This window comes from Microcebus murinus, chromosome 4 (assembly GCF_040939455.1).
Source record: "Microcebus murinus isolate Inina chromosome 4, M.murinus_Inina_mat1.0, whole genome shotgun sequence".
NCBI lineage: Eukaryota > Metazoa > Chordata > Mammalia > Primates > Cheirogaleidae > Microcebus > Microcebus murinus.
This window is the reverse complement of record NC_134107.1, coordinates 92,904,645-92,926,835: the sequence shown is the minus strand read 5'-3', so window position 1 is coordinate 92,926,835 and position 22,191 is coordinate 92,904,645. Positions and strand designations below refer to the sequence as shown.

The window sequence follows — 22,191 nt, the reverse complement described above, 5'->3', positions numbered from 1 at the left end:
GCTAATTTTTTCTATATATATTAGTTGGCCAATTAATTTCTTTCTATTTATAATAGAGACGAGGTCTCGCTCTTGCTCAGGCTGGTTTTGAACTCCTGACCTTGAGCAATCCGCCCATCTCTGCCTCCCAGAGAGCTAGGATTACAGGTGTGAGCCACCGCGCCCGGCCTATATTTAAAATTTTTATCTCTTCTTGTTGAACTGTGTCCTTCACCATTATATAATGACTCTCTTTGTCTTTCACTTCTTTTGTTGGTGTAAAAACTAAATTGTCTGAAATTAGACCTGCCACGCCAGCCTTCTTTTGGCTTCCACTTGCCTGGAATACTGATCTCTACCCTTTTATTTTTAGTCTATATGCATCCTTGCAGATTAGATGTGTTTCCTGAAGACAGCATATACTTAGCCTGTATTTTCTTGTCCATTCAGCCAGCCTATGTCTCTTGAGTGGAGAGTTAAGTCATTGACATTTATTGAGAGAACTGATAGGTAAGGTAGATTACTGTTTATTCTACTGGGTTGGATGTTGTTGCTTTGATTTCTCTCTTGAGCCATTGTAATATCTGGCCTTTAATCTTTGGGTTTTGGTTGTTTTTATATTCGTGAGTTTTTATTATGGTGTTCCGTGCCTAACACTGTTTTGAGTACTTCTTGTAGGGCTTGTCTTGTCTTGGTGAATTCTCTGAGACTTTGCTTGTCTGAGAATGTCTTTATTTCTCCTTCATATACGAAGCTTAGTTTTGCAGGGAATAAGATTCTAGGCTGGGCATTGTTTTGTTTCAGAAGAGTGAGAATGGGGCCCCAGTCTCTCCTTGCTTGTAAAGTCTCATTAGAGAAGTCTGGTGTTATTTGAATTTGCTTTCCCTTATATGTTACTTGCTTCTTTCATCTTACAGCTCTTAGAAGGGCCTCCTTAGTTGATATTTTGGTCAGTCTGATGACTGCATGTCGTGACGTCTTCCTGTTTGTATTGAATCTCCAAGGGGTCCTCTGGGCTTCTTGAACTTGTATATCGAGATTTTGAGCAAGGCCTGGGAAATTTTCCTCTATTATATCTTCAAATAGATTGTCCAACCCTTGAGTGTTGTCTTCTTCCCCTTCCGGTAACCCTATGACCTTCACATTAGGTTTCTTCACATAATCTCACATCTCTTGTAGGCTTTGCTCTTTTCTCTTGTTTCTCTGCTCTATCTCTGTGACTGTTTTATTTAGTTGAAGGGTGTTATCTTCAATCTCTGAGATTCTTTCTTCTGTTTTATCTACCCTGTTCTTGAGACTTTCCACTGTATTTTGTAGTTGCTGAATTGATTCTTCATTTCCAGGAGTTCAGTTAAACTTTTCTTCATTGTGTCTATTTCTTTAGTGAACTTTTGTTCTAGGTCCTGGAGGCTCTTTGTGGTTTCTTTGTGTTGGTTATTGAGTTGTTCTTGCAGGTTGGTGAGTGTTCTTATGATCCACATACAAAATTCCTCGTCTGTCATTTTGGTTGCCTGATTTTGGTTGGTGTCCGTTTCTAGGGAGCTGGTGCTCCTCTTTGGGGGTGTGTTTTCCGTTTGGTTCTTCATATTTCCTGAGTTCCTTCGCTGATTTCTTCCCATGTTGATCAGTTGTTGTTTCTTTCCTTTAGGTTTTTGTTTGGGTATTCACATGCCTTGTTTAGTTTCTGAGACGGTAGGTGGTGTCTGTGGGTGAGATTCGACCACCCCCTGTATAATGAGTCAGTAGGTGCCGTGAAAAGGCTGTGCAGGATGTCCTTCCTGTCAGTAGATGGCGCTTGCTTGGAGGAACAGGCTACACTGTTGTTTTTGTGTCCTCTTATCAGCTCTTGTTCCTGTAGACAGGCACTCTAGTGCCTCAGGTGGTGGGTGGGGCCCTGGGACTTCCAGGTGTGTCCTTTTCTCCCCCTCAGTGAGGGCTGGTCTAGGAGAGAGTCTGGGCAGAGCTGGGTTTGGTAAGCCTGCCCTCAGGGACCACCAATGCCATTGGCAGGGGTCAAAGTTCTGTTCTCTGCTTCCAGGAAAAGCTGTCAGGGAGGGGCTGGAATGGCCCCGCTCAGCCAAAAAGTCTGCGTGTGGGGGTGGGACTGTCGGAGACCTGCAGTCTGGAGCAGGCCTCGCTCCTTTCCACCCTCCCCAACTCCACAGCTAATCCTGGGCCTCTGCCAGCAGGCCAGACCACACACCACCAGGCCTCCCCCGACTGTGATGCTGGGGAGGTTCCCTGTGCAGGAATGCCACCTGGTCTGGGCGTATGGCCTCCTTTTAGGAGGAGGGTTGCCCTCTAGGATGCTGATCTGCCCCTGGAGGTACACACACCTCAGTAGGCTGTTCACGTATATCCCTTCTGTACCCTGGGCAATGCAAGACCTCGGTGCATGGGATCTGGTCTGCAGGTCTGACCTCTGGGTCCCAGAGTTCGAACTATATCCCCACCAGGGAGAGGAGTGCCGGTCCCAATTTTCACACAGAGAGCCCAAGCTGGGTCTATGTCTCTCAGCCTCAGGGCCTGCACTGTTCTCCTGGGATCACCGTGCCAGCAGCACCTGGGAGGGCTGGCGAGTAGAGAGCTCAAAGTCTGAGTTACCCTTAGTCAGCTGTGGGTTCCCCATAGGGAAGGTCCCGTTCCCTGGAGGTGCCTCCAGCTGGTGGCTGTATTGACTCTTGGACAGCTGCGGGTAGGGTTGGGGGAGAAGAGGAGGCAATATGGCATCTGCCGCGCGGTTAGGGTCTGTGCACACGGAGGTGCCCCGCAGGATTTAGGAGCCTGGTGCCGCGTCCGCTACAGGCTCACCGCTCGCTGGCAGCGGCCATCTCTGAGCTGGTGTCCTCAGGTCTCTCCACCTGCCGCGGAGCGCACCAGCAGTCCCAGATGCAGGGGAGGGAAAAGGTGACTGAGCCACCTACCCTTCCCATTGGTCTCCGGGCTGCTCCGGCGGTCTCAGCTTCCAGTTCTCCTCTGCAACCTCCTCCCGTGGAGTCTCCCATGGTCTCAGGTACCCCTCCTTCCAACCCTCGTCCGCTGTATGCTCGTCTTCTTGCTTCTTTTTTCTAATTTCTGCTAGAATCTGTCTTTTCTGCAGAGACACTCTGTCTAGCGGTGTTTCTAGTCCGCCATCTTGATCCTCCCTCTGATCTAATTGTCTTTTCAAACATTCTAACAGGGCATTATAGAAGACTGCAGCATTCCAGGTGAGGTGCTCTTGCAAGAACACTTGCCTAGCAACGGCTGTCTCCCCTCAGTGAGCTACTTCAACTCCTGCAATGAGATTCTGTGACTGATGACCTTTCATTCAAAGGAGTTTACCTGTTCAAGAAAGTATTTTATAAATAAATAAATAAATAAATAAATAAATCAAAGGAGTTTACCTAGGCTTTTCCCTTTGCATTGAAAAGATTCCCATTTCCTTGACTTATCTGTATACACTTATGACTTCTCATAGGAAGTGATTCGCAGGTTCCATCCTTTAAAACCAAATAAACTCATTGTCTTTTGAGAACAACACTCTTGTTATTTAAATATGACAAAATGGGCCTACTTCCATGGATATCACATGAATTAATACAATTATGGCCAACCACCTTTCGTCTATTTTTCTATTATTATGAAAGATGGCTTGGAGCCACCACAACACAAAGCACGTGGTAATCATACAAACGCAAGACAGGAAACCACCCTGTGACATTGCTCCACAAGCCAACCGCATCTGTCCTGGCGGCTTCTCAACTGGGTGGCGGTGGGAGGCGACCTTTACAGTTTTTGCTTTGTGCCTGCCTTCATTCCTTCATTCCACCCACCACTGAAACGGCTGCTGTCTCTCAACAATTCACCAACAGTTGCGTAAATACTGATCTCACTTGTTTCCATTGACTTTTCTGAAATCTATGTAGAGCACAGATTTATTTCAAAGGGTAATGTTTGGAAGCTATTGGGGTCTTTACAAGTTTGGAGAGGTTTCTGTGGCCAGAGATAGGTCATGAGAACTTGACTCTTCCTTACATCAATAGCCTGTGCTGAAATGAGTTTTGTGATACACCATTTCATTCAGAGTTACCGTTTCCGGGAACCTATCCACCACGTGTCGTGAGGGGGCTTACTGTATGTCTCAATCAGTAAACACCTGAAGAATCCTCAAAATGGGGACTCAGACTAGCAGCACTGGCATCACTTGGGAACTTGTAGAAAATGCAAATTTGGATCCCAAACCACTGAATTGGAAACTCTAGCTGGGATGCCCAGAGATCTGTTTTTTCAACAGAGCCATACAACTAACTGAGATGCACACCAAAGCTCTGAAACAAGGGCCCTGGCCGGGGTACAATGGCTCACGCCTGTCATCTTACCACCCTGGGAGGGTGATGTGGGTGGATTGATTCAGGCCTGGAGTTGGAGGTCAGCCAGGGCACCACGGCAAGGCCCAACTTCTACAGAGAGAAAAGAAAAAATTCCCACCCGAGCTGGGCATGGTGCTGGGTGTCTGTCCTCTGAGCTACTTGGGGGCGACTGAGGCAGGGAGGTCACTATACCCCAAGAAGCTGAGGTTAGGGTGACCTGTGGTGACGCCACGGCACTCTAGGCCTGGCGACAGAAACGCATGCAGTCTCGGGAAAGAGAAGGGAAGGAAAGGAGAGACAGAGAAAAACAAAAATACACAAAATTTTCATTGAAACGATAATTTTTAATTTTATTTCATATCATTGTTGTTCCATTACCGGAAAGATAATTCCAAGACGTTGGCCCTGATATGCAGTCCGTTGTCCACCTTGGCTTTCACAAACCAAATCAGCCTCTCTCGGAAACATAAAGAAAGTACATATACAGAGATAGACATAAAACGTACAAGCCATGAAACATTCCCAAGCTCAAAGGGCAGTGTAGCCTCTCTCCTCAAAGGAAAGGCAGCCTGGACATTAATTTCTCAGTCACCCCGAGCCAAGAGGACTTTGTCTAAAACTGATGGGCGATGCGAGGTCATCCCTTGCTGGATATTCTCACACAGATCACTCACCCATCACGCCCCTCCCAGCCGCGGTCGGCCCTTCCCAGAAAGGCCGGCACGCTGGGGACTGCCCCGCCAAAGCATCGGGGCATCCCCTCACTTCTTCAGATGCTCTCCCTGTGAGAATGCCGGGCACGTTTTGAGCACCTCCATGGCTGTTAGGGGTTCCCATCCTGTCCTGTGGAACGGTCTTCTCGCTCACGTCCCCCGGTCCTCTGATGTGCCCAGAGTCACACAGGAGCCCTGAGCGTCTCTCAAGATGCTTCTCGCCGCACATGCGCAGCGGCCCGAGCTCCACGCCTGAGTCCCTAGGGAGGAAGGAGCCGCCACCGGCCGAGATCTTCAGTAGAAGCAGACGGTGTGAAGAAAACTCTTCCCCGTTCTCTCCTCCACTTGCAGGAGCATCCGGCCCATCTGGTCCTGCGTGTCGGCCAGCTGCTGCAGGCCCTGGCACAGCTCGCAGATGAGGAACGCCCCCAGCATGGCACCTTCCGGGTCGTCTTCCACCTCCACGTTGATCACGTGCACCGGCTGCAGGGTCTCCTCTTCCCTGGAGCACAGGTGCTCCACCACCTTGTCGTAGACACTCTCCTCGCAGGTGAAGATGACGTCGAAGCAGTCGGTGCACTCCTGAAACCTCTCTGCACGGGCCTTGATCCTCTCGTTCCTTCTCAAGATGTGTAAGATGCCATTGTGTGTGTAGAACTCTCTGTCTTTCCTGACCAGGTCGTCGTACATCTGTCGATAGGTTGTGGCAAAATCATAAACCACGGGCAGATGGGGTCTGCGTCCCGGGAGCTTGACACACGATCCGGCTGCAAAGGAACGGACGTTGATGCCCTTACTCCTGAGGACGCTGTGGGCTTCCATGCTCCTGTTGACGTTCCTCATGCACACCACGGCAACCCTGAGCGGGGCTGAGCTCATCATGGGGCCGCTGGACACTCGGGGAGACCTGACAGCGGCGGCGTCTCCAGGGATCCCAGAGCTGGACCTGCCCTCCTAGGTGCAGCTCTCCCCACCGCGTGAATGTGGAAGAGCAGGAAACAGGCTGTTATATGGAGTCCCCTTGGTGGAGAGGGCGGAGACTTCGGGACTCCTTCCCTCATGGGATTATGCTAATGAGCTCTCACCCCCACCCTAAACTCATCAGAACAGTCAAAGTGACTCAATCAACCAAGCCTCCAGTTCCCTCGGGCAAGCGTGGTAGCACCCTGTGGGCATTTATTCCAGCTGCAGTTTGCGCCCTGGATTTGCATAATGCACTAGGGTGGGGTGGGGTGGAGAGTGGGGGGAATGGGAAGGCTGCTGTTCTTAGTGGCCAGGACAATTAAGCCACCTGCGGGCAGGTCTCGGGGCTCTCCCATGACCTTGGCCATGGGCTTGGACCAAATCTTTGTGTAGTTCCCGAGCCCTCACCCAGTTGAAGGATCAATTACAGGTATCGTTGCTTCCGGTAATACCCCATGATTACCTAACAGACAAATGGAGTTGTGGAGACCCTAGCAAGACGGTACCTACTTCAGTCCAGAACTCACAAAATTGGTCACCGAAACAAGGGCAAACCCCATGCCAGAGGACACCCCTGCTGCCGGCACTTGAGGAGTCGGGCAGCACAGCACTTTCTGCATCTGGCAGAGGTGAATTTGATAGGCTCCTCAAGGGAATCCATGCCAAAATATAGTATATTTAAAATTGTTTGTCCTCTGTTACTTTGCAGAAAGTGTTAAGCAGATGATAGGAGCTTAACCCCGTTCTGAATGCTGAGGATGGAGAGTCATGTCATTTTGAAATGGTGCTGAAACAAAATCTATCTGTGGAGCAAGACATTGGGCTCTCCCATGCCTCTTTTATTTTATTTTATTTTATTTTATTTCTTTTTTTTTTGAGACAGAGTCTCACTTTTTTCCCAGGCTAGAGTGAGTGCCGTGGTGTCAGCCTCGCTCACAGCAACCTCAATCTCCTGGGCTCAGCGATCCTACTGCCTCAGCCTCCCAAGTAGCTGGGACTACAGGCATGCGCCACCATGCCCAGCTAATTTTTTCTATATATATTAGTTGGCCAATTAACTTCTTTCTATTTATAGTAGAGACGGGTCTCACTCTTGCTCAGGCTGGTTTCAAACTCCTGGCCTCCAGCAATCCGCCCCCCTCGGCCTCCCAGAGAGCTAGGATTACAGGCGTGAGCCACCGCGCCTGACCTTCCCATGCCTCTTTTAATTAAGGTGACTCTTACGTGGCAAATACAGCAGATTCTCCCATAAAATGGACTTACTATACCACGAATGAGAGTAAAAATATTGATTTCCACCTGGTGCCACTGTCTGCGTGGCGTCTGCGTGTTGTCCCCGCTTCTGCGGGAATGTGCTCTGGGTACTCTGGCTTCCTCCCTGGTCCCAAAGGTGGGCGCTCAGGCGCATGGGCGTGCCTCCCTGGTCTCAGCCTGAGTGAGGACAGATGCGTGTGACCAGCCCCCGCCGAGGAACGGCATCCTACCCAGGCTGGATTCCTGCCCAGAGCTCTGAGCTGCTGGGGTGCGCTCTGGCCTCCCGGCCTCTCCACACCGCAGTCAGCGGGTTGGAGGACAGGCCGAATCACTCGGTGAAAGAACGGACACAGATTGCCTAAAGACAAAAACTCACAAAGCACATGGTAATCATACAAACGCAAGACAGGAAACCATCCCTGTGACATTGCTCCACAAGCCTGCCATTATGGCAGCTTCTGAACTCGGTGGCGGTGGGAGGAGCTCTTTACAATTTTTGCTTCGCCGCATGCATTTGTTCCTTGATTCCAACCCCCACCACTGAAACGGCGGCCATCGCTCACCGATTCACCAACGGTTGTGTGAATACTGATCTCACTTGTTTCCATTGACCTGTCTGCAATCTATGTAGAGCGCAGATTTATTTCAAAGGCCACCTACTGGGGAGGCGGAGGCAGCAGGATTGCTTGAGCCCAGGAGTCTGAGGTTGCTGTGAGTTAGGGTTATGCCAGGGCACTTACTCTAGCCTGGGCAACAAAGCCAGACTCTGTCTCAAAAAAAAAAAAGAAAGAAAGAAAAAGAAAAGTTCCCTGAGAAGGAATTTGAAGGAAAGCTACTTTATTCTACAAACTGTTTGCAAACCAGGGGAGGCATGCGAGGGTGGTATTTGCAGCAGAAGATCCCACCCAGGTTGCCAATCAGGTCCATTCAAACAATGGAAGGATTGAAACTTGCTTAGTTCTGATTGGTTGATATAGCTGATCCCTGATTGGCCAAAGCAGGTGAGCTCTGATTAGTTGGTTTCCAAGCTCAAAACCAGAAGTCTCTGACAGATGTTTCATTCAAATGTTCTGCTGGGGGTGAGGGTTTCTAGCCACAGTTTATCTTGGCACCCACAACAGGATCTGCTTTGGCTTGATTGTAGAAAGAAAGGCTTGATTGTAGAAAAATATCCTGTGATACTTTTACATCTTTCTGAGAGCAGAGAGTAGATAAATGACTGCTCCCTCACCCAGCCATGGCCACCTGGTTCTGTTTTAACTTTGAGCACCTCAGTTAGCCATGGGGAATCCATTTTGTCTGTACTGGGACTGTCCTTTAACACTTGCAACTGAAAAGCCTTTGTTAAAACAATGGTAATTTGGCCAGTTACGAAGTTTGTGCCAAAACATGTCTTTCTATGAGGTGAAGTACAGTCATGCACCACATAAGGACATTTTGGTTAACAACAAACCACATATATGATGGTGGTCCCATTAAGAGATTACAATCCCACATAGGAAATTATAATGGGGCTGGCCTATATAGGTGCACCATTTTTTATCTTTTATGCCATATTTTTACTGTCTCTTTATGTTTAGATACACAAATACTTACCATTATGTTACAATTGGCAAGAGTATTCAGTATAGTAACCTGCTGCACAGGTTTGTAGCCTAGGAGCAATGGAGTATACCATGTATTCTAGGTGTCTAGTAAACTGTACCATCTAGGTTTATGCAAGTACACTTTATGATGGTCACACAACGAAATTGCCTAATGATGCATTTCTCAGAATGTGTCCCATTGTTAGGAGACACAAGACTGTATGTAGAGGGATGTAAGCTTATAGTGTATGTACATTGCTGAACCTATGTAGAATCATTCCTCACCACCATGTTTGTCTGCCTCACTAAGCTAGAAGGCAAGAGACCATGTGTTAATCATCCAGCCAGTATCTAGAACTGTAAAGTGTATGTTCAATGAAAAATTGTTAAGTCCAACCATTAAGTTCATTGAATAGAATATGCACATATTAGTTTGCTAGGGTTGCCATAACAAAATACCACAGAGCTAGTGGCTTAAACAACAGAAATTTACTTTTTCACAGTTCTGGAGGCTAGAAGTCTAAGATTAAGGCTTTGGCAGAGTTGGTTTCTTTCTTCCTTTTTATTTATTTATTTTTTGAGACAGAGTCTTGCTCTGTTGCCCAGGATAGAGTGCTGTGGCATCAGCCTAGCTCACAGCAAATTCAAACTCCTGGGTTCAAGCAATCCTTCTGCCTCAACCTCCCCAGTAGTTGGGACTATAGGCATGCTCCACCATGCCCAGCTAATTTTTTCTGTATATTTTTAGTTGTCCACCTAATTTCTTTCTATTCTTAGTAGAGATGGGGTCTCACTCTTGCTCAGGCTGGTCTTCAACTCCTGACCTTGAGCAATCCTCCTGCCTCGGCCTCCCAGAGTGCTGGGATTACAGGTGTGAGCCACTACGCCCAGCCTAGAGTTGGTTTCTTTGGAGGCCTCTCTCCAGGGCTTGCAGACGGCTGTCTTCTCACTGTGTGTTCACACAGCTGTCCCTCTGTGTGTAGTCTATATCCTAACCACCTCTTCTTGTAAGGGCACAAGTCATATTACGTTAGGACCCTGCCTAACCATGTCATTTTAACTTAATGACTTCTACAAAAGACTCTCTCCAAATATAGTCACATTATCAGGTACTGGGGCTTAAGGCTTAGACATACAAATTTGGGGAGGGGGAGACACAACTCAGCTCATAATAATACATGTCCATCCATTTATGTATTCAACACACTTTTATTGATCATGATAAAACAGGCTTCATGTGACATGCTATGGTGAATAAAATGCAAAGAGAAAGTGACACGTCACTCTAGGCAAAAGGTGTAAGAGCCAATACACAATTCTCCACATTCCCTTTTCCTGCCTGCCTGACTGAGGAAGCATCCTTGGAGGCAGGGACTCCATCATCCTGGGACCCTGTGTGACCTCGCTGAGCAGAGCCCTCCCACAAGCACTGACTGCTGTTAGGTTGCACGTGTGACAAGGACAGGCAACATCTGGTGTGCTAAACCACAGAGATGTGGGGGTTACTTGTTACAGCATCATACGCTGACTCAACCGATGGACTGTGGAGTACAGTTGCTTGCACTGGGGTGAGCTGACTTGAGTGAGAGAAGGATGGGGTCACAGCTGGCCTGTACCTAAGCACTGTGAATGTCACCCACTCAATGCAATGCATTCTGTGAGTGCTGGAGGAAGGGCAAAGCTGAGCATTGGTACTCCAAGCTGGCTCTTGGGTAAAAGTTAGAAGCTCCTGGAAACACGATGTGCCCTTTCAGCTCATTAGAGCATCATTGCATATGCTAAACGTGAGTCGAAGTTCCACTCACTGATTTTGGAAACTGCCTATGTACACACACTGCCTGAAGTGAAACTTACGAACATTTTTATACGGTATTTTGTAAAACTTTTCAACTGGCTCTAAGTCAGTGGTTTCCAAAGTGAGCTCTGAGGAACCTAGAAGAGAGAAGCTGTGCAGGGGAGATCCCATGGTGCTGTGGGAGGAGGGCACTAAAGGAACCCAGGGAATTTCACCCCCAAATATGGCACCCTGGTATACTGATTATTTTTAATTGGGGACCCTTGAAAGTTAGCAGATGCTAGAAGAGGCTTTTCTGCCTTAGGACTGGACCCACCAAAGAGAACACACTTACCTTCATCCTCTCCTTCCTGAAACCTCATTATCTATCAAAGAAAAGAAGACTGAGGAGGATGCAATCACACCTGGATGGATTTTTTTCAAAATATAACGCCTGCCTCTTGGGCTCAAATTCAAAGAGAATCATTTACAAATTAATTTCTGCCTCCGGGATCCATTCATTATTCCTAATAATCATTTCTGACCCTGCAAAAGAATTGTTTACATCCCACAGCTCCTCCTCCCATATGAAGAATTGTTTATAAGCATCTGCACCCCATTGGGTTATTGGGTAATCACTCTCCTGGGATTTTCACCCCATGTACATTAAAATAAATTTGTATGCCTTTTTCTTCTATTCATATTAATCTGCCTTTTTCAGTTCCTTTTTTTTTTTTTTTGAGACAGAGTCTCACTTTGTTGCCCAGGCTAGAATGAGTGCCGTGGCGTCAGCCTAGCTCACAGCAACCTCAAACTCCTGGGCTCACGCAATCCTACTGCCTCAGCCTCCCAAGTAGCTGGAACTGACTACAGGCATGCGCCTCCATGCCTGGCTAATTTTTTCTATATATATTAGTTGGCCAATTAATTTCTTTCTATTTATAGTAGAGACAGGGTCTCGCTCTTGCTCAGGCTGGTTTCGAACTCCTGACCTCGAGCAATCCGCCCGCCTCGGCCTCCCAGAGTGCTAGGATTACAGGCGTGAGCCACCGCGCCCGGCTTCAGTTCCTTTTTTAGTGAACCTTCAGAGGGCAAAGGGGAAGCTTTGCCCCTGCGACATCATCCACAAATCTCCTTTCTTTTTTAGGTACTTTACATATATGATTTCATTCAAACAAAAGGCTTTGTGAGGCTGGGCCAATGGTAGTGAGTTATCAGAACTTATTAACATTGGTGTCACTAAAGTTGGTATACAACTTCCCACTGCTAAATTTGACTGGCTTTTAAAAAAAAAAGTCTTTGTGACTAAAATAGGCCCTGAATGCTGCTGTTTAATGTCTGGGCTGGCACTGTACCAGAGATATGAAATAGAGCACTGGAACCAAAGAGGCTAGCTTTCTAGGGACTAAACTCAGTCCATAGGAAGGACTAAGGAGGAGGAAAGTATAGAAAAAACAAATAAACAAATAAATAAATAAAACAGGCCTAGTGTCATCTCCCAAACTGAAAGCTCTTGGAGTGGGGCATGGTGACTGTAATTCTAGCACTCTGGGAGGCTGAAGCTGGAGGACTGCTTGAGGCCAGGAGTTTAAGACCAGCCTGAGCAAAAGTGAGGCCCCGTCTCTATAAAAAATAGAAAAATTAGCCGGGTGTAGTGGCCCATGCCTGTAGTCTCAGCTACTTGGGAGGCTGAGGCAAGATAATTATTTGAGCCAGGAGTTTGAGGCTGCAGTGAGCTATAATGATGCCACTGTACCCTAGCCCAGGTGGCAGAGTGAGCCTGTCTCAAAAAAATAAAAAAGACCCTTGGGTGTTTTCCATCATTGCTAAACGTCTCCACTCCTTATAACTTTCAAAGAACCCTAGAGATAGAATTAACTCCAAATTACATGATTAGCCCTTGGAAGAAATCTAAGGCTACACACTTCAGAAAAATAGGTACGTTTCCAGCCATATCATCATTAAAGCAGTCATATTTTTAAAACTAACATGAAGACAGCTTTTTTGTTTTTTGTTTTTTTGAGACAGAGTCTCGCTTTGTTGCCCAGGCTAGAGTGAGTGCCATGGCGTCAGGCTAGCTCACAGCAACCTCAAACTCCTGAGCTCAAGCGATCCTCCTGCCTCAGCCTCCTGAGTAGCTGGGACTACAGGCATGTGCCACCATGCCCGGCTAATTTTTTTCTATATACATTAGTTGAACAATTAATTTATTTCTATTTATAGTAGAGACGGGGTCTCACTCTTGCTCAGGCTGGTTTCGAACTCCTGACCTCGAGCAATCGGCCCGCCTCGGCCTCCCAGGGTGCTAGGATTACAGGCATGAGCCACTGCGCCTGGCCTGAAGACAGTTTTAAAAGGATTTTATTCTACCCTTCACCCTCAGTTTGGCCAACTGACTTTTTTAGCCTCTTATATTTTAAATTTTTGACTTCTCTTTTGTGCTTCATTGCTGTTACTGTTCAATGGAGATAATTTACATATAGCAAAATGCACAGATCTTAAATATGTAGTCTGAGGGTATCTTAGTTTATTTTCTGTTGCTGTAAGTCAACATCACAGATTGGGGAATTTATAAAAGAATAGAGGTTGATTTAGCTCATGTTTCATGAGGCTGGTAAGTCCAAGAGCGGGGCACCAGCATCTGGTGAGGGCCTTCCTGCTGCATCATGATGTGGTAGATGGAATCACAGGGTGAGAGAAAGGAAGCATGTCAGCTCAGGTCTCTCTTCCTCTTTTATAAAGCCACTAATCCTACCATGGGGGCCCCAACCCAGTGACCTCATCTAATCCTGATTACCTACCAATGGCCACACTTCCAAATACCATCAACATGAATTTGCAGATTAAGTTTCTACACAAAATTTGGGAGACACATTCAAATCACAGCAGATGGGTTTTGGAAAACGTACACATTCATGTAACCAACACCCTAATAAAGATATAAAACATTTCCAAAAAGTTCCTTCACATCCTTTTCCTGTTTTAGAGTTTCATATAATTAGAATCATATATAGTGTGTACTCTTCTGTGTCAGAGACATCTTTCTTTCAGATTAATGCTTTTGAAATTCAAACATGTTACATATATCAATAATTCTTTTTTTTTTTTTTTTTTTGAGACAGTCTTGCTTTGTTGCCCAGGCTAGAGTGAGTGCCATGGCATCAGCCTAGCTCACAGCAACCTCAAACTCCTGGGCTCAAGTGATCCTCCTGCCTCAGCCTCCCAAGTAGCTGGGACTACGGGCATGCGCCACCATGCCCGGTTAATTTTTTCTATATATATTAGTTGGCCAATTAATTTTTTTCTATTTATAGTAGAGACAGGGTCTCGCTCTTGCTCAGGCTGGTTTTGAACTCCTAACTTCAAGCAATCCGCCCGCCTCGGCCTCCCAGAGTGCTAGGATTACAGGTGTGAGCCACCAGAACCGGACTATCAATAATTCTTTGATTTTTATTCCTGAATAATATAATTGTCATATGACTATAATACAATTTGTTTATCTAATCTCCTGTTAGAAACATTTGGGTTGTTTCTAACTTGGGACCATTATAAATAAAGCTGTTATGGGCGTTCTTGTACAAGTCTTTCCGTGGATACACAATTTCATTTCTTCTAGGAAAAAAACCTAGAAAAGGATTGCTGGGCTTTAGGATACATGTATGTTTAACACCTACGGAAACTATCTAAGACTTTTCCAAAGTGGTCATACCGTTTTATAATCCCACCAGCAATGCATGTGAGTTTGGGTTTGTCCTGGTCTGTCTACCTGGTTTGTCCTGGTCTACTACAACAAAATACCTTAGACTTGGTAATTTATAAACAATAGGAATTTATTACACAGAGTTCTAGAGGCTGGGAAGACAAGATCAAAGAGCTGGCAGATTCAATGTCTGGTGGCGAGGTCCTGCTTTCTGCTTCCAAGATGGCGCCTACTATGTGTCCTCATGCAGAAGGGGAAAGGCAGCTCCCTTCAACCTCTTTCACAAGGGCACCAATCCCACTGATGAAGGCAGAGCCCTCCTGACTTACTCATTTCCCAAAAGGCCTCATCTCTTAATTCTATCACATTGGGTATTAGATTCCAACATATGAATTTTTGGGAGGGGGCAAACAAACATACCATAGCAGGATTGCTCCACATCCTCTCAAACACTGTTTTTGTTTGTTTGTTTGTTTATTTATTTATTTATTTTGAGACAGAGTCTCACTTTGTTGCCCAGGCTAGAGTGAGTGCCATGGCATCAGCCTAGCTCACAACAACCTCAAACTCCTGGGCTCAAGCGATCCTTCTGCCTCAGCCTCCCAAGTAGCTGGGACTACAGGCATGCACCACCATGCCCAGCTAATTTTTAGTTGGCCGATTAATTTCTTTCTATTTTTTTTTAGTAGAGACGGGGACTCACTCTTGCTCAGGCTGGTTTCAAACTTCTGACCTTGAGTGATCTGAGCGATCCTCCCGCCTCAGCCTCCCAAAGTGCTAGGATTACAGGCGTGAGCCATCTCGCCCAGTCCCTCTCAAACACTTTAAACAGTCTTTTAAATTTTAGTCATTCTGAAGGGTGCTTAGGAGTACCACACTTTAGTTTTAATTCTAATTTATCGGATGACTAATGATGTATCAGCCATTTATAAATCTTACTTTAAAAGTATCATCTATTCAAGTATTTTACCCATTTTTAAATTGGGTTTGTCTTTTTCTTAATCTGTAGGAGTTCCTTATACATTCTGATTATGAATGTATGAATCATTTTATAAGATACATATATTGTGAATATTTTCTCCTAGTCTGAGACTTATGTTCTTTTTTTTTGAGACAGAGTCTTGCTTTGTTGTCCAGGCTAGAGTGAGTGCCGTGGCGTCAGCCTAGCTCACAGCAACCTCAGCCTCCCAAGTAGCTGGGACTACAGGCACGTGCCACCATGCCCGGCTAATTTTTTCTATATATATCAATTGGCCAATTAATTTCTTTCTATTTATAATAGAGACGGGGTCTCACTCTTGCTCAGGTTGGTTTTGAACTCCTGACCTTGAGCAATCCGCCCGCCTTGGCCTCCCAGAGAGCTAGGATTACAGGCGTGAGCCACCGCGCCCGGCCTGTTTTTATGTTCTTAACAGTGTCTTTTGAGGAACAGAAATTTCTAATTTTGATGAAGTCAGTTTATCAATTTCTTATTTTATAGTTAGTATATTTTATGTCCTGTCTAGCAAATCTTTGCCTACGCCTAGGTAGAGAAAATATTATCTTATGTTATCATCTCTCTAGAAGCATTAAAATTTTAGTTTTACATTTAGATCTATGATCCATCTTGAATTAGTTGTTGTATATGGTGCAAGATTAATGTCAAGGTTCATTTTTTTCCCACAAATATCCAGTGGTTTATCACCAGTTACTGAAAAGACTTTTCTTTCCCCACTAAATTACATTAGCACCTTTTTGGAAAATTGGTTGACTGAGTGAATTTATTTCTAGACTCTCCATTCTGTTGCATTGATACATTTTTCTATCATAAGGTTTCTCAACCTCAGCACTATTGACATTTTGTGCTGGATAATTCTTTGTTATGTAGGGCTGTTATGTGCACTATAGGATGTTTAGTAGCATCCCTGACCTGTATTCACTAGATGCCAGTAGATCCCACTCCCCCAATTGTGACAACCAAAAATGTCTCTGGACATTGCCAAATGTCTTCTGGGGGAGAACCACTGGAATATCCAATACTATGTGACTTGCAATCATATAGTATAAGATGTCTAACCTTGTTCTTTTTTTTTTGAGATTCTATTAGCTATTCTAGCTCCTCTACATATCCTTATAAATTTTAGAATCAGCTTATCAATTTCTACAAAAAAAGCCTGCTGGGATTTTGAAGGAGTTATGTTGAATCTGAAGATCGGTATGGGAAGGTCAGCAACATAACAATTTTTGAATCTTTCCACCAATGAACACAATATCTCTCTATTTATTGTATTTCTCTTTTTATTTCTTTGAGCAATTTTGTAATTTTCAGTAAAGAGATTTTTGCACATCTTTCATTATATTTGTTTCCCAGTATTTGATGTTTTTTGATGTTATTACAAATGATAATTATTTCATCTTCAAACTGTAACTAGTACATAGAAATCAACTTGATTTTTATATATTGACTTTGAGACTTTGTATATATTATAGCCCTGCTAAATTCACTTATTGACTTGAGCAGTTATTTTATATATTCCTTAGGGTTTTCTATATACACAGTCATACCATCTGCAAAAAAAGACAATTTTACCCCTATATGTATATTAAAAGTGGCAAGAGCAGACGTCCTTGCTTTGTTCTCAATCTTTGAGGGAGAGCATTTCCATATTCCAAAAGTGTGATGTTAGCTATCGGTTTTTCATAGATGTCTTTTTTGGGATGTAGAAATTCTTTTTTGTTCTTAGCTTGCTGTGGGTTATATAACAATTGGGTCTTGAACTTCATCAATGCTTTTTCTGCATATATGGAAATGATCATATGGTTTTTCTTCTTTCTTTGGTTAATGTGGTTGTATGGTAAAGAATTTAACCTTGCCCCAAAATGAGGTCTGGCCTTTGCCCTTGATTTCTGGGAAGTAATCTCTAAGGAAGTAATCTCTAGGATGTCATACCTGATAGCACTAATTTTGTTCACATGAAAACTAACTATACCAGATTATATATAGGGTGGGGCTGACCATGCCAGAAAGGTCAACAATGTGATTTAGGGTATAGGCTTTGGGTCACACAGTATTAGCTCAACCTCCTGAAGGACTGGAAACTGAGATCAACCACATGGGCATTCAATCATGCCTACATGGTAGAGCCCCAATAAAAAACTCTGGACACCGAGGCTTGGGCAAGCTTCCTTGATTGGTAATGCTCCACGCATTTTGTTACAGTTTGCTGCTGGGAAAATAAAATAACACTGTCCTAACTCCACAGGGTAAATGGAAGCTCTACATTTGGCACTTTTTTTGGACACTGCCCTGTGCATGTCTTCCCTGATTTATGTCTGAATCCTTTAGCTGCAATAAGACATAACCATGGGCCGGGCGCTGTGGCTCACGCCTGTAATCCTAGCTCTTGGGAGGCCGAGGCGGGCGGATTGCTCAAGGTCAGGAGTTCAAAACCAGCCTGAGCAAGAGCGAGACCCCGTCTCTACTATAAACAGAAAGAAATTAATTGGCCAACTGATATATATATATAAAAAAAAATTAGCCGGGCATGGTGGCACATGCCTGTAGTCCCAGCTACTCGGGAGGCTGAGGCAGAAGGATCGCTTGAGCCCAGGAGTTTGAGGTTGCTGTGAGCTAGGCTGACGCCACGGCACTCACTCTAGCCTGGACAACAAAAGTGAGACTCTGTCTCAAAAAAAAAAAAAAAAAAAGACATAACCATGAGTATTTAACAGCTTTCAGTGAGTTCTGTGAGTCCTTCTAGTGAATTATAGAAACTGAGGGAGATTTGGGGGATTCTGAAACTTACAGTTGGTGTCAGAAGTGTGAGTGATTTTGTCTGGACACTGTGATTCCTCTAACTTTGTAACTGGCTATACTTTTACAGTGGTGAATTACATTGGTTTTCAAATATTAGCCAATCTTGCATTCTTGGATGTGGTACCAAGATCCTCAGTAAAGAATAAAAGACTCATTTCCCCAGCTGCTGAGAGTATTTTAAGCAGAAAGCCCTTGACTGTCAGCCACTTTTAGGAGTGTCCCAGCTAAAGGAAGTTACTTTGCCCAAGGTCCTATCCCTTTTCTGGGATGGCCCACATCCAATGGTTGATTGATGTGGTGTTATAAAGGCCTGCCCTGGGTGGGTGCAGTAGCTCACACCTGTAATCCTAGCACTTTGGGAGGCCAAGGTGGGAAGATTGCTTGAGCCTAGGAGTTCCAGACGAGACTCAACAACATAACAAGACCTCATTTCTACAAAAACTAAAAAAAATAGCCAGGCATGGTGTCATGTACCTGTAGTCCCAACTACTCAGGAGGCTCACTTGAGCCCAGGAGTTTGAGGCTGCAGTGAGCTATGATCATGCCACTGCACTTTATCCTGAGTGACAGAGCAAGATCCTGTCCCCATGCCCACTCGGGACAACTCAAACAGGCCATTCCAACTCCATGGCTTCCTACAGGATCTGCTGAGGTCTTTGTTGTGACTACATTGCCACTCAATTCTCAATTCTGCTCAACTTTGTTTCCTTTCCCTTCCTCTTGATCCCAAGAGCATTTCCTAATAAAGTGTTCTGCACACCAAATTCCTCTCAGAGTTTGCCTTCCAGGGAACTCAACACATGGCAGTTGGTAATGAGTGGTCCAAGATAATAAATGCTAAGATGAGATTTTACAGTCAGATAACCTGATGTCCAGCTGGCAATAGGACATCATTACCCATAAATAGCTCCTGTACAAAGTAGAAGTGCAACTGTCCAATCTTTCATTGGTAGTGAGTTAGGATGATGTGCCAATAGAAAGAATGCATTAGCTGGTGCAATACATCAGGTATTTGAGATTTATGAGAGTAACAGTAATTATAAAGAAAGTAGCATTGAGTGGCTATGGCTAAACTTGACTAAAGCTCTGGAAAAAGATAAGGAAAACCAGAGAGTGATTAACCAACAGTTAAAAGCTAAGTTTCAAAGCCAGAGAGCATCCTTGGTAAGATGTAAAAAAAGATATTATCTCAGGCACTAGAGGGGAGAGAAAGCTGAAAACTAGTTTTAGGACTTAACATGATAAGAAAAGGGTAAATTCCTAGCAAAAGAGGTCTTTTAGGCCAGGGTCAGGCTTCTGGGAAGGAAAGAAAATGTCTCTGATATATGGGATAGTGATATCTGGGTTAAAGCACCTAAAAATCTTGAATCCCGCCGGGCGTGGTGGCTCACGCCTGTAATCCTAGCACTTTGGGAGGCCGAGGCGGGCGGATTACTCAAGGTCAGGAGTTCGAAACCAGCCTGAGCGAGACCCCGTCTCTACCAAAAATAGAAATAAATTAATTGACCAACTAAAAATATATATACAAAAAATTAGCCGGGCATGGTGGTGCATGCCTGTAGTTCCAGCTACTCGGGAGGCTGAGGCAGTAGGATCGCTGAGCCCCAGAGATTGAGGTTGCTGTGAGCCAGGCTGACGCCATGGCACTCACTCTAGCCTGGGCAACAAAGTGAGACTCTGTCTCAAAAAAAAAAAAAAAAAAAAAAAAAAAAAATCTTGAATCCCTAGATTTTCCCAAACCCTCTGAGTTGCACAAGTGGCCCATTCTTCCTTAGTAAGGGATGATGCATTCCACCTCCACCCTCTTACTTGAAGACAACACAGAGGTGTCTTCACTACAAGACATCATGAACCTCCATCAGCCTGTGCCCCCACGTCCTCCTGGCTACTAGACCAATAACTAGGTTAACTAAATAAGCAGCCAGGCTGGGGATGTGCTGGGCCTCATAAGGGAGGAAAAGTGCTATTCCCAAAAGGAGCTATATGACTTGGACAACATGCATCAGCAGAAGGTGGGAGCACATGTATAACGCTAGATTTTAGGGCGCCTGGACCAACGACAGGGGGACATAAATGTGCACAAAAGGGGATTTTTCAATATGGGACTACTCTCTTAGGATATAAGATTTTTTTTTTTTTTAAGACAGAGTCTCACTTTGTTGCCCAGGCTAGAGTGAGTGCCATGGCGTCAGCCTAGCTCACAGCAACCTCAAACTCCTGGGGTCAAGCAATCCTCCTGCCTCAGCCTCCCAAGTAGCTGGGACTACAGTCATGCGTCACCATGCCTGGCTAATTTTTTCTATATATATTAGTTGGCCAATTAATTTCTTTCTATTTATAGTAGAGACAGGGTCTCACTATTGCTCAAGCTGGTTTCAAACTCCTGACCTTAAGCAATTCGCCCGCCTTGGCCTCCCAGAGTGCTAGGATTACAAGCGTGAGCCACCACGCCCAGCCAGGATATAAGATTTAATGTCCTAGCAGTGATCCTACAAAATGATGCAATCAATCATACAGCTTGGATAGCTCCTGGAATCATGGAAAATATGATGGTGGAAATTAAGTGATGTAAAACTGCAAGAATTGACATGGCAGACAGTGGAAGAAGGGATGGAAAGGTTCAGAGAAGTGGGAATGTTAGAGTGAAAATGTTATGAAAGGCTAGGAAACCCACCACACGGTTGTGTCCCATGGAAAGACCCAAGGTTACACCATTTACCAAAGCAATAAGAATGCAATAGTGACAAGGGCGGCTGGGCGCGGTGGCTCACGCCTGTAATCCTAGCTGTCTGGGAGGCCAAAGCAGGAGGATCGCTCAAGGTCAGGAGTTCGAGACCAGCTTGAGCAAGAGCTAGAACCCCGTCTCTACTAAGAAAATAGAAAGAAATTAATTGGCCAACTAAAAATATATAGAAAAAATTAGCCGGGCATGGTGGCGCATGCCCGTAGTCCCAGCTACTTGGGAGGCTGAGGCAGTAGGATTGCTTGAGCCCAGGAGTTTGAGGTTGCTGTGAGCTAGGCTGGTGCCACAGCACTCTAGCCCCGGCAACAGAGTAAGACACTGACTAAAAAAAAAAAAAAAATAGTGACAAGGGCACAAACATGACTAAGCTCAGTAGTGGCTCTCCTCTGAAGACCACAAGTGATACCGGTAGGAGTAGATATTGTTGCAGAACTGAGCTCATTAGTAGCAATGTGGATGATAAGATTGAGACATTAGAGTCCAGGTTGTCAGGGCTAAACTTTCAGATGAGAGGTGAGGCAGGCTTGCTTTATATATTTATTTGTACAATTATTTATTTTTATATACGGGGTCTCTTTCTCTGTCACCTAAGGTGAAGTGAAGTGGCACGATCACAGCTCACTGCAGCCTCAAACTCCTGGGCTCAAGCAATCTTCCTGCCTCAGCCTCCTGAATAGCTGGGACTACAGGTGGGCACCACCATGCCTGGCCACTTTTTATTTTTTAATTTTTTGTAGAGACAGGATCTTGTTATATTTCTCAAGCTAGTCTTGAACTCCTGGTTCCCAAGCAATCCTCCCTCCTTGCCCTCCCAAAGTGCTGGGATCACAGAGGTGAGCTACCGCACCCAGCCAAGGAACAGTTTTAATGAATGGCAATGCCACAGTAGCAGGCAAGGAGGCCAGACCTGTGTGGAGAGTTATGGAAATAATTAACAGAATAGGACACCTCTAGGTGCAAAACAGACAGCCAACAAGGGGGCTGCTTAATTTGTAAAATCAAAAGAAATCAGGACGGGTGCGGTGGCCCACGCCTGTAATCCTAGCACTCTGGGAGGCTGAGGAGGGTGGATTGCTCAAGGTCAGGAGTTCAAAACCAGCCTGAGCAAGAGCGAGACCCCGTCTCTACTAAAAAATAGAAAGAAATTAATTGGCCAACTAAAAATATGTAGAAAAAATTAGCTGTAGAAAAAATGCCTGTAGTCCCAGCTACTTGGGAGGCTGAGGCAGGAGGATTGCTTGAGCCCAGGAGTTTGAGTTTGCTGTGAGCTAGGCTGATGCCATGGCACTCTAGCCCAGGCAAACAGTGAGACTCTGTCTCAAAAAAAAAAA

At 45.1% G+C, this 22,191-nt stretch overlaps 1 protein-coding gene across 1 annotated transcript; it reads right to left on the bottom strand.

Moving 5' to 3' along the window:
• Positions 1 to 5,338: 5,338 nt before the first annotated feature.
• On the bottom strand, positions 5,339 to 5,923 carry LOC142870491 (RNA polymerase II subunit A C-terminal domain phosphatase SSU72 like protein 6-like). The gene has a single exon (XM_076001306.1). It carries the CDS (start codon positions 5,921 to 5,923, stop codon positions 5,339 to 5,341), a length of 585 nt encoding a protein of 194 aa, XP_075857421.1.
• Between the last annotated feature and the right edge of the window lie 16,268 nt (positions 5,924 to 22,191).